This window comes from Mytilus trossulus, unplaced genomic scaffold (assembly GCF_036588685.1).
Source record: "Mytilus trossulus isolate FHL-02 unplaced genomic scaffold, PNRI_Mtr1.1.1.hap1 h1tg000247l__unscaffolded, whole genome shotgun sequence".
Classification (NCBI taxonomy): Eukaryota; Metazoa; Mollusca; class Bivalvia; order Mytilida; family Mytilidae; genus Mytilus; species Mytilus trossulus.
This window is the reverse complement of record NW_026963318.1, coordinates 2,976,648-2,989,809: the sequence shown is the minus strand read 5'-3', so window position 1 is coordinate 2,989,809 and position 13,162 is coordinate 2,976,648. Positions and strand designations below refer to the sequence as shown.

At 33.3% G+C, this 13,162-nt stretch overlaps 1 protein-coding gene across 1 annotated transcript; it reads right to left on the bottom strand.

The window, feature by feature from the left end:
- Positions 1 to 10,586: 10,586 nt before the first annotated feature.
- Positions 10,587 to 12,290, bottom strand: LOC134701675 (uncharacterized). The gene has a single exon (XM_063562809.1). It carries the CDS (start codon positions 12,288 to 12,290, stop codon positions 10,587 to 10,589), a length of 1,704 nt encoding a protein of 567 aa, XP_063418879.1.
- Between the last annotated feature and the right edge of the window lie 872 nt (positions 12,291 to 13,162).

Genomic DNA, 13,162 nt, shown 5'->3' with positions numbered 1-13,162 from the left:
CGTTCTTTGACATACCCCTGGTTCATCAACTTTCTACTCAGACACTGATGACGTTTTACAAAGTCTGAGTAGGAGCTGCAAGCTCTTGAATATCGAATAAGTTGGGAAATATATATCCCATATGCAGGTGAAGTTGGTATATTGATACTAAGGTGGGGGAAATTTATAATTTCGAAATTAAAATCGTCTCGTTTGTCATAGATTCTGGTACTGAGATGACTGTGTAAGTCAAATTCGAGATATAAGTCTAAAAATGAGGCGGAGGAAGCCGTGTCTGTTGTTTCTTTAATCTCGAGTTCTGGGGGATATATTAATGGAACCCAATCAGAAAAGTTCGGATTGTTTAAGGAAAGAACATCATCAATATATCTGACAGTGAAATTAAATAATCTGGCTTCTTTGATCCTCTTGTTTTTGACAAGTGTCTGGAGGAACTCCGATTCATATGAAAATAAGAAGAGGTCGGCAAGAAGAGGCGCACAGTTTGTTCCCATAGGAATGCCGACAACTTGTTGGAAAAGTCTACCTCCAAACTCAACAAATATGTTGTCGATAAGAAACTCCAGCATACTGACTACTTGTTCTTCTGTGTAGCATGATTTACCTAAATTTGGTGCAAAAAGACGGTGGGCATGGATGAGATAAACAAGCTCCGTTGGAAATTGGTACTATTTGGGTTCAATTTTCAGAATACAGTAATAAAGTACTAACACCACACATAACTGTTTTATCCAGGTTTTTATTATAAAAACTGGTAAATTTAGAAAATGTTAGTATTGTCGCCTAAGGCAGAATAAATAGTACCGTTTTCCCTTAAGTTCTATGATCGTAGACTTGTTTTGTACATTGTGGATTGAAATGATAAAAAAACAAATATTCACCTTGTATTATGTGTTGGGGTTTTTTTTTGCAAGGCGGCAAATGTGTTAGGCAAAATATCATCATAGTTTAATTGGTCTTAAAGGTTCATTTCTTGGACTTTTTACGACCATCAGTGAAACCCTCGATAAAGTTTTGCGTCTGTTTAGCTGTGCATGATAATATTTAATTTCGAAGCCAAGTCCGGTCAGGAAGTTGACGGTTAGTCCACAGCAACGTGAAGAGAATGTACTATGTCACATTTCTTCACTTAACGAACCCTTTCAAAAACTGTAAGGTGGTTTGTTGCAAGGATAACAATCTGTCACTATCCAAATATATACCCTTATATATCGCTGTTCGTGTTCGATCTTCTTTTTTACAGAACCGACCTAGTGTATTAATTGTTTATTTATCCTGAACATTTATCACGTATTTGACGTTGAACATATTGATCAATTTATAAATACTGTAATATTCTTGACATAACATTGCATTAAATTAACAAAGATGCACTCTCGATATTAAATCATTGAACAGTAAGAACTGTTATAAGTATACAACGTCAAGAAATGATTTCAGTATACTGCAGTCAACAGTGTTTTATTTACTTAAATTCGGTAATAGTTTTGACATGATAGTTTATTTAATGATAACATTATGAAAATATTCCAGGAGTATTAATGTTATCGGACGTTCAACAACAATATATAGACAATAACTGTTTAGTGTCTTTAAATATCAGCTGTATTTGAACTAGGAAATAAGGTGTATGCGAGCTTTTAGCGAGCTACTACACCTGTTTCGACCCGAGTACAAATACAGCTGATATTCAAAGACACTAAATAGTTATTGTCTTTATCCTGCAATTAATTCTGTATATTATTTGTGTTTTGAAAGACACAAAAACACATGTTTTGCATTCATTGTCGATTTGAAATCTTTCTTTAGGCTCGTGTAGTAATACGATACAGTAATCACGCATTCAGCTGAAGATGGGTTCGCAAACAAAAATAATTTCGAATGGTCAACAATAATACATCGCTCAAGGTGAATAATTATCTACTTTCACATAACAACTTATTTCAACAGTAGAAACAAATAACAAAACATTGTCCAATTAGAAACAGTAGTGTACGAGTTGCCTAGGCCTACGCTTCAGACTCGACATGTATGCTGAAATTGACATGGTTGTTTTTGTTACACAATTATACACATTCAAGTTTTGAAATCGATAGTTGTCATCGTAGAAAAGACTGCTGTTCATGTGTGTGTGTTATCAGAAAATTGGTGTGATTCTTATTGCTCTAAAGAAATGTTTGAAAACAAACAGAACGTATAAAATAAATCGTTAATTCGCCATTAATACGTCATTATAATGCGACTGCAATACACATTCCTGGTATAACTTAGTACTTAAAATTGAGAATGGAAATTGGAAATGTGTCAAAGAGGCAACCACCCGACCAACCGTCGTGTTGCTCACGTGATTAAAAACCCAGTAAATAGTCTGATTGTTCCTAATGTAAACTAATTAACTAACTAATTTCATTCAAACTGAGTATAAAATTCAGTACAAAAGGATCATCACTGAAACACATGAACACATATAAAAAAACATATACAAAACAAAACAACAATAAAACATAACAGCCAACAATTTTGACTTATAACAAGCAAGAGACAAAACTCACACTTCAATATTATGCAATTATTCCCACTGATGAATGTCTAATCAAAATACATTTGTTTATATATATAAGAAATCTGGTGAGAACATCAATCTCCGAACAGTTCATTAAATTTTTAAATTTATCAAAATTATCTAAATTACAAAAACATGGTATAATACTAACAATGTCATCATAAAACTTTTCTCTCTCGTCTTGATAGAGGTTGCATTCACATATAAAATGAAACTCATTTATATACATATTAAATGTAATGTAAACAGTTACGGTTACAGACTTTGCAACGAGTTATTTCAACCAAAAATAGGTTAACAATTGTACTGATATTCGTTTGCATATGTCATTTGCCGATTTCTATCCGAAGCAGTTCATTTATTTATGATGTTTAACATTTTAAGATTTTCTAGTAACCCAATCATAATTGAAAGATGTGTCAGATTACAGAAAAAGAATGCTTTTCTTCTTGTATTCGCGACTGAAATGAATGGACCGCGGTTCAGAGAGCCCTTCTATTGCAGATAACAGTTGTCGGTGCTGTTTTCCGTCAGGAGAGATCATTATAAGATAGTTTGGGCTACGACCTACTACGTATATATTACCATCATTATCTACAAAGATGCCCGTGGGTGTCTTTAAAACGCTTTTATTTTGAAATGACCATTGAGTTTTACCTTGTTGATCATAACATGTAACGGTATTATCGCCCGGATTCGTATAATAAAGTTGGTTGTCAAATGTTGTAACGTAGCAGTCAGCTTGCATTCCATTTTCGACTACGTCGCTTATGCTCTCGTCATTTGGATTCACCATTCGAATTCCCCGACGTCGCCCAGAATAAACTAATTTGGATCCATTATATGTTATTCCATCTATATACCCATTTACATAAAAAGATTTCTTGACCCTTTGGTTATGCATGTCAATAATATGTATATACTTAGAAAGAGAACCACCAATTTGAAAGTATTGTCTTCTGCTATGTATGTTACATCGAAGGATGGTGGTGGTAACCCTAGTTCAAAATTTAGTGATCCATTTGCGTTTAGAACGATTTAATAACTGGCGTAATAGCCACTGCTGCAAAATAACATCCTTCCATCGGGTAGCCCACATGTACCAAGAATGTTTTTGTCTTGTTTTATGCTCATAGTCTGCTCTAACTGTAGATTGATATTTTCGAACGATCTTGACAATACTTTTGTCACCATCATTTGAGCTTGTTTTTGCTTATTCGTTGTTAGCTCAATTTCAGACGGTTTACTTTCCACCAGGATCTTTCCGAAATTAGGGATTTCGGATATAAGATTTTGAATTGCAGTGTTGATATTTAATGACAGATCTATCTGATTCATATTCTGATTACTTGATATTGAAGTAAAGTAATCATTTTTGTCAGAGACCTCCGTTTAAAATCGTTTCATCAACTAAAAAGTCTGGAGATCCGATGCATGCTTTTTGTTATCAGAAATACTTTCTTGCAATATCACAATCTTTTGTTGTTTTGCCTCTAAAGAATTAAACAGCTGAAGGATTGTTCTACTCTCCTTGTCTTCCGATGCATATATCTCTTTTATTATATCTGCTTGTATTTTGTCGATATGATTATTGATTGCTGTTCTAGTTTCTAGGATTTCCTTCTCAATTTGTTTTCGTGTCTCGGTGAACGTTTTCAGACTGTTTTGTCGGTCGTCTCGGATTTTTTAAATATTTTCATCGACGTCCTTCAATGTCTGTTCGATCTCATATAATGCATTTTACGATTTGACGTTATTAATGATGTCTTCTATTTTTGAAATTTGAATGAATTTGTTGTGACTTTCACCGTTCATTCACACCATTCCCGATCGCACGTTACACAATCACACCATTACACCATTCCTCTTACACCATACACCATACACCTTACACCATTGCATCATATGCCATACACCATTACACCAAACACGTTTTTTTAGAAAACTTACACCATCCAAGGGCTGTATATCCTAAATATTTGTGTGTTGTCTCTTATTCATTAGTTGCTTTATGAATGTATCGAAAACATTACTAAAACAATCCTGTGAACCAAATTATTGTATCACAAATATTGAAAAATGCCAAACTGCTTGTTGCAACAATTCTGATATCTTATACATGTACAGTGCTTTTGTATTAAATCAATAGCATTATAAGGTTATTCTATCGTATTCTACTCAATTTCTTGAGTAACTATTCTTTAAGACCGAAACATGGCGTCATACGCTTGATAAAATGCCATACTGTATCATTGCAATACATATATGTGCCTTTTCTCCTAAATTTAATACTGAAAGGCTAGTTTATTTTATATTCAATATAGCTGTTATATAATAAATAACTAGTATGGTTCAAATGTCTGGTAAAATTAATCTATGTGTCGACAACAACGTTTGAATACTCAGCGGGAAGACAGATTTCACATCTGAAACATAATCTGAGTCTACTGGAGTGCCTGATTTTACACCCTTGCTTTTAGTTCGGTTCTTGTTGCTCAGATTTCCATGTTGTTGGTTTTTTTTACTGGTGTTTTATGTTCTTTGATTGATGTTTTGTTTTTGCTTAACTTTCGACGTTGGAAAATGTTTGTTTTTCTATATATTTCGCCTTTTTAAGCCCATATTGGTAGGAATATCACCGTTTCAATCTCAAAACCTCGGGTGTTAAGGATGTTCGCTGCTCTGTTTGACAAATTTTACAAGCTTTTTTCGAGATTGTTGTAACATGTTTAAACTGATAGTATATAAATAAAGGAACAGAAAAAGCAGAAAAAACTAATGGTTCGTCTGCTTATTTTTAAGATATAAGTCATTGAAAATTGGCAGGAAATTATTCCCTCTAGATTTTTTACACACCTTTAACATTGGCACCTTTTTTCTTTTAAAAACAATGAACACATAAAAAGGATGTGTTAAGATTTTCAAATATGGCATGTTAAACTATATGAATACATGTAATAATGAGGGAGGAATTATGTCGTGCAATGTGCATGTCGCCTCATTTTGTATAAAGAGACTTCGTCGGTAATTTGTACTTTTCTGCTTCAAGTTGACTCTAATGTCTAAAATAATTTCCTGGATTGCTGACTGAACAGGGAACTAAAAACTATTAGGCAATGACGCTAAATGACAATTTTCATGCTGTTTATTTTATCTCGCATTCATTTATCATAGATTTAAGCAAACATCTTTTTTCATACAATAGAACATTTATCGCAACGTTTAACGTGTGTACACAACTTACAGATAAAAGAATAGTGACAATTTAAAATAAAAAGACAAGGTAAAATAAACAAAGCACTCTCTTTTAGTCACCTTTTTTGGTACAAAATTAGTATAAGATAAATTATCTCATTAATCAATACAAGATGTATTAAATAAGTATTAATCATTTATACAAATTATGTTAAACTCATTAATGTTACCTGGTACTTACGAGTATTTCAGTGATTATCTTATGAGTCGTCCAGGATAATAAATACACAACTGAGCACATGGCGTGAGATGATAAACAATGTATAATAGCTATCATAATAGTATAACATGTATAACTTAGTTATAACATGTATGAATGAAAGTTATTTAACTTTCTCGCTCTCTTTCAAATATATATGTTGTATCTACTTTTTAATGTACAATAAAAAAAATATTTATTTTTAATCATTTTGGAGCACTCAATCATTTCAAATTGAAATAAGGAGACAACTATCAAACAAACTTCGAATTGTGTGGATGTAAGCAATTATAGCCAATCATTCTGCCTTTAATAATAAGAAAATCCATTCCATTTAGGCGGTTCTTAGAGGCCCCGAAATAAAAGGTATGCAATAATTAAATTGAGAAAACTAACGTCCTAATCTATTACAAAACATTATAGGATTAAAAAATATATGACAGAAACACGAGACAAGAGACAAAGACGACCACTAAACTACAGGCTGCTTACTTTGGAAAGGCACATACAGAATGTGACGTGATTAAACATGTGTGTGAGCGCACAACCTTCTCCTTACCTGGAACAGTGGTGTTACAACACAACATAAGTACAAACTATACAAATTAATTGAAAAGTGCTTACGTATCCGATAGATACAAAACAAAAAAAACAAATATTGAACGTCGCTTGGTATGTATCAATTAAATATTCCTAAAAACAAACAAAAACTGAGAGTACTAATAATCAACAATGATCAATGAATATATTTGAAGTTTTAATTATTTTAAACATTTTAGAACATCGGTAAACGAAGTTTGGTTTAACTTGCTTGATAAGATTCCAATATCGACAATTCGTTCTTGTATACTGATTTATGTCATTAATATATGTTTTATTTTTTTAATTATTAGATGGAATTTGTAAAGGCTGTAAGTAATTTGTAATAGGCAATTATTTATTCATTCTGTAAAGCCGAAAAAAAATATAGAAATTTTCAAAATAATGATTTTTCGATTGTTTGTTTTTTATTTGCGTTATGTCCAGTCGCAATTACATAATTTTGAAAGGTCAAACAAGAACAACAATTAAAATATCTTACTTTTATCTGTATCACAATTCTTAAATTGAACAATATTTTAAAGAAGAAAAAAAATTCCAAATAGTGTTTGAGTAAAGATTAAAATGTGCTCTCCCCATACACACACATCTGATGTTAAAAGGATGCTTAAAGATTCAGAACCTTAAATATTCATTGTTTGATAAACATGCAAACAAAGTGTGTATCAGCATACTACAAGGCTAATTCAAATAGAGGAAAGTCCATACAGACTGACATAATCAAACGCTATTAATGAATGGAACCAATGAAAAACAACTTCCATATTCCTAACTTGGTACTGGTAATGTAGTCCGTGCTCTACTTTATCTGGTTATATACGTTATGCCATATCCCGTATAAAAAACGACATTAACGACGAGTACTATTAATATCATACAGAGGTTGAATATTGTTGTTTACATGGTTGTAATTTTTATATACTACAATACAAATATTATACAGGTACAATCTTCATAGTTGGCAAAGACAACCCTAAAAAAACATACGGAATTTCTTTCCATTTGAAACTTAATATAAAATCAGGAGCTTATGAGTTACAACTGGGCATATATACTGAGTGCTCATGAAAACGCAACACTTTTGTTTTTCAAAAAAATCTTATAATTTTTATTTCATTTATATTAGAACTTTGTATAGTTGGTGTAAAATGACTTTTAAGACAATTGACGACAACTTTACGGTTGAGTGATTTTTGGAACAAATGCGAAGTAAGGGTTATTTTGAACGGACATAAACCGAGTTCACCGATTTTCACCATACGCACCATTTTCACGATTTTGTCATTTAAAGCTTGGCTGATGTCATGAATTTTCCCGCCCTTATTGTAAGGAAACTGCAATAAACATCTGAGTAAATGCAAGGACTTTCTGACAACCAGCGACATGCAGTTTTGGGCATGATCCAATGAAGCCTTTTACTGCATACAATTACGAGAAGACTGAAGTTGAAGCCTCACCAATAACCCAAATCATCCACAAATTCACCCAAAATGGATCATTTAATGCTAAGCAACATCCCGGAGTACAAAAAGCAAGAAACGCTCAGCCAGACTGATACCTTTGGTCTTAAACATATTCGATATTGACTCTGATGGGTGCACAAAGGTCACGGAAGATCCTTTCGAGCAATTTCAGAAAGCACTATTATCGCAGAAATTGTTAAAGAGTACCAAAGTCTTTCCTTAGTGACATCTTAACGGCCGTATGGCGTAAATATCGAATTCTGTAGATCAAAAATCATTCATTATGTACCAACAACCGTCAATGGTGGCTACATAGACATTTGGCTCCCATCTTTGCCAAAAGTCATGTGTTTCGCCCGATTTTACTTCGATCGAGCAAATTTTGCATCAGTTGGACATTGTTCAGACGATGAAAACCATCACTAATATCATAAAGTCAGCTTGAGTTTGATATGCGGGACAAGTGGAACAACATTCCTCGAGATCACATTAAACGTCCGGGAAGATTAGTTCCACGGCACTGTCGAGATTGCGCTGCACAACGGGGTTGTAACATGTTTTGTTAGGAGTGTGAGTTGATGAATCGACATTGGATGTTTCGTTTACCTGTAGCGTTTGGAATTTTGCATTTTTGGTTGATATCGATCTATTGTTAGAATTGTTAATTTTCAAGAACAAATTTGAAAGATTATCATTTGTAATATAAATTTTATTTTTGAAAAACCAAGTGTTGCGTTTTCATTGGCACTCAGTATATAAAACGGCTATGTAGCGTTGTTGTTCTTGTTGTTAAAGTGTAATATAAAGTCGATCAATGCAACAGACAGGCGAAGATTAAGATCTGCTCTAAATGTATTCAATGTTCCAAGGGGAATATCTCTGTTTCCTTGAGCGTGTTTTTTAATCGTAATATATTTTATATAGCTTTTGAAATAATAGAGAGTTTGTTGTTTACGCGTTCATATATTTTTTAATTATACTAAAAAGTAAAATCATAAAAAAATACTGAACATAGAGGAAAATTCAAAACAGGAAAGTCCGTTATCAAAAAGCAAAACCCAAAGTTCAAACACATTAAACTATTGTTTTTAAATCATAGATATAGGAAGATGTTGTATAACTGCCAATGAGACAACTCTCCATCCACGTAGCAGTTTATAAAAGTAAACCATTATAGGTCAAGATAAGGCCTTCAGCATGGAGCCTTGGCTCACTTCGAACAGCAAGCTATAAAGGGACCCAAAAATTACTTAAATGTAAAACCATTCAAACGGGAAAACCAACGGGCGGTTCTAATCTATATAAAAACGAAAAACATTTATGAACCACATAAACAGACGACAACCAATTAGCATCAGATTTCTGACTTCGGAAAGTTGCAAAGAGTTGAAGCGTGATTAAACATTTTATTGATACCAACCCTTTTACCTTTTCTGAAGCAATAGTTTAACATTACAACAAAGAACATACCATCTTATATTATTCGCTTAATATTGATTTTTATATCAGACTAAAATGGTTCTTTTTCTGTTTTGGATTTTACTCGCAAACAAGTTGAATATGTTATTGGATTGTATCTGCTTTCATTGTTTATTTCACGGGTTCATTGATGTCGAGAAATATGGTCACCTTTTTGTATTTGTTGTGGTCGTCAATTAAAACCGATATATCCATTTAACTGTACAGCATCTTTGAATTCATTATCACGTCTGGTGATAATACAAAAGGTATAATCCGGTGCTGCATGTAGAAGGAGAGGGTCTTTAAACGACTCTTTAAGGTGTATGTAGGTGGCTAGTAGGTAGGCTGAAATTCTGTTGAATTTTTGCGTCCTGAATATTCATGAAATATAAAAAATGTATATATGTGTGGATCTCTAACTTTCTTTTTACCTAGATCTTGTCCAAATATTTTGCAGATAGGGTTGGGAAGACCAGGTCTATATATTGTTTTTTATGAATTTCTGGTTACAAAGCAGATATGGTTGGGAAGACCAGGTCTATATATTGTTTATATGAATTTCGGGTTACAAGGCAGCAAGATCATAACACTTCACCTTGTGCAATCTTTTGATAAAATATAGCTACTGCTAGGATATTGTAATTAAGGTTAGTTAAATTTCTTTATTTTACACATTTACTGTTTTAAATATGAATATAAATTGTGTTCCTATCTAATTATCAAATCTAATAAAACGGTAGCATTTCTAATAAAGAATACCGGACCAGGTGCTAAATTCAAATCCGTATCGGGGCGCTACAGTTTTATGTCTAAACATTACCCAACAAAGGTGCTACAAAAAGTTAAGTCTTAATTAGATAAAAGAAAATACTAATTTTATTGTTTTTACCTTGGTACCTTTGCAATATATTCAATGCAAGGAACTCAGACCATAATATGTCTATGATACTTAAAGTTTATGCACGATATTAGGAAAATATATTTGTTAATAAAATTTCAAGTGTTAACTTTTCCTGCAGTCACAATATCATAACTGCAAAATTGTTCAGTTTACTGAATATAAGAATGCTTCTCCTCCTCTTTTATTGGCAACAATCAACATATTTTTTTCCTTACTAAAATGAATCGCCCATGGTTCGGAGAGACCGTCAGTTCCAGATAACAGTTGTCGATGTCGTTGTCCATCAGAAGAAACAAGTATAACATTCTTTGATGCACGGCCTACTACATAAATATTACCATCATTATCTACAGAGATGCCTGCGGGTGTCTGCAAAACGCTTCTATTTTGAAATGTCCATTGTATTTTACCTTGGAGATCATAACATGTAACGGTATTATCGTCTGGATTTGTATGATAAATTGTGTTGCCAAATGATGCAACGTAGCATCTATATGTCATTTCTCCTCCGACTATATCGCTTATGGTCTCGTCATTTGGATTGATCATTCGAATTCCTTGAAACCGCCCAGAATAAATCAAACCAGATCCACAATATGTTATCCCATATATAAAATCCTTTTCAGAAATACGTTTCTTTACTTTTTTGTTTTGCATGTCAATAATATAAATACACCTGGAAGCAGAACCACCAGATGATACAGCCAAAGTATTGTCTTTTGTTATATATGTTACATCAAAGGATGATGAAGGTAAGGCTACTTCAAAACTCAATGATCCATTTGCATTCAAAACAGTTATAGTATCCTGTGTATTTATTTTGCGGGAAAATATCATCCTTCCATCGGGTAGCAGATATGTACCAGAAATGTAATTGTCCTGTTTCGTGTATATGGTCTGCTGTAACTTTACATTGATATTTTCAAACGATCTTGCTGGTACTTTTGTCATCATCATTTGAGCTTGTCTTTGCTTGGTCGTGGTTAGCTCAATATTGAACGATTGACTTTTAACAATGATATTTCCTAAATTTGGGATGTCGGAAATGAGATTTTTAATTGCAGTGTTGATAGAAAATGACAGGACTATCTGTTTCAAATTTTTGCTACCGGATAACGACCTGATGTATTCATCTTTGCTAACGACCTCCGTTTCAATTCGTTTCATTGATAAAAATGTCTGAAGGTCTGACGCATGCTGTTTGATATCTGAAATGTTCTTCTGTAATATCTCAATCTCTTGTTGCTTTTCCTCTAAAGAATTTAACAATTGACGGATACTTTTACTCTCCTTGTCTTCCGATGCATAAAGCTCTTTTATTATATTTGCTTGTATTTTGTCGATATGATTATTGATGGCTTTTCGGGTCTTTTGGATTTCCTTCTCGATCTGCTTCCGAGTCTCAGATAATGTCTTGATGTTGTTTTGTCGATCTTTTATGATTTTCTCAATATTTTCGGTTACTTCTGCCAATGCCCGCTCTATTTCGAAGAATTTATTTGAAGTTTTGGCGTTATGAATGACGTCATCTAGTTTTACGATTTCGTCACATTTGTTGTGACTTTGAACAATGCAGCTGCTGCAACATGGACATGCATGCTTCTTGCAGTAAATGATGTATTTTTCCTTGTGTTTGTCACAAAACTGAGATATTTGAACTATATCCTTGGGTAATTTTTCAAATTCAGAAATTGGTATGACAGTATGAGTTCGGGATGATTTCGATAAACTGTGATGCTCCTGACAGCCTTCGCAAAGTCCTTCATCGCATTCACTACACCAAACCGCAGAAGGTTTGGTGATATGGCGTAAATCACAAACACCGCAACTTAAAGATGAAGTCGCCATAATACAATAGAAAATGATTCCCTGAAAAAAAGGAATGACAAGAGGATGAAGTAGCCATTGTATTGTATCATTAGAAATCAACGTTTTGAATTCATAGCGGTTTTCTTATTTATTATCCACATCTGATGCAGTCTCGGGGGCACTTCCATACTTCATTGGTAGGAGAGTGGCTGGTGTGCTGCTACCCCACCCTTTTCATATAATATAGATCTTAGTAATGTTTACCTTTTCTTATATTGCGTAGGTTAAATTGTTACCTTAATCCATGAAGCCTTTGTTTCGTGCGGTGTATTGAAACAATGGAATATTTAAAGCTAAGATTCTGTGTGTAATGTTTAATAACGTCGAGACTATAGGCAGTGAAAAAAGACAGGGCTTTTCATATACAAGAAATTGGAACTTTATCGACATTATCATATATTTCTGTGAGTTTTCCCCATCCATTTCCATATTTTCGAGGTAGGAAAAGCGACCTATTCCAGCAGCACGTCCCATCAGCTTGTATATAGGAAATGCCCCCCCCCTCCCCCCACCGCGAGGATGCAGCATAAATTTATTTTCAATAGCTTTATGTTTTCGTGACAGGTTGTTTGACAGATTTTTTCAATTAGACTATTTTATTTTTTGGAATAAAGTATCATACTAGTACTCGCCTGAGTGGTTTTACATTCCATATTGTCAAACAATCTTATGGACTTTTGAAAATATATGTTTTCGTGACAGGTAGTTTGACAGATTTTTTCAATTAGACTATTTTATTTTTTGGAATCAAGTATCATACTAGTACTCGCCTGAGTGGTTTTACATTCCATATTGTCAAACAATCTTATGGACCTTTGAAAATATATATATATATATATGGATTTGCTTTG

Bases quoted from the DNA above. Each gene is read 5' to 3' on its own strand.
- LOC134701675 (XM_063562809.1), bottom strand. From the start codon at position 12,290: ATGGCGACTTCATCTTTAAGTTGCGGTGTTTGTGATTTACGCCATATC.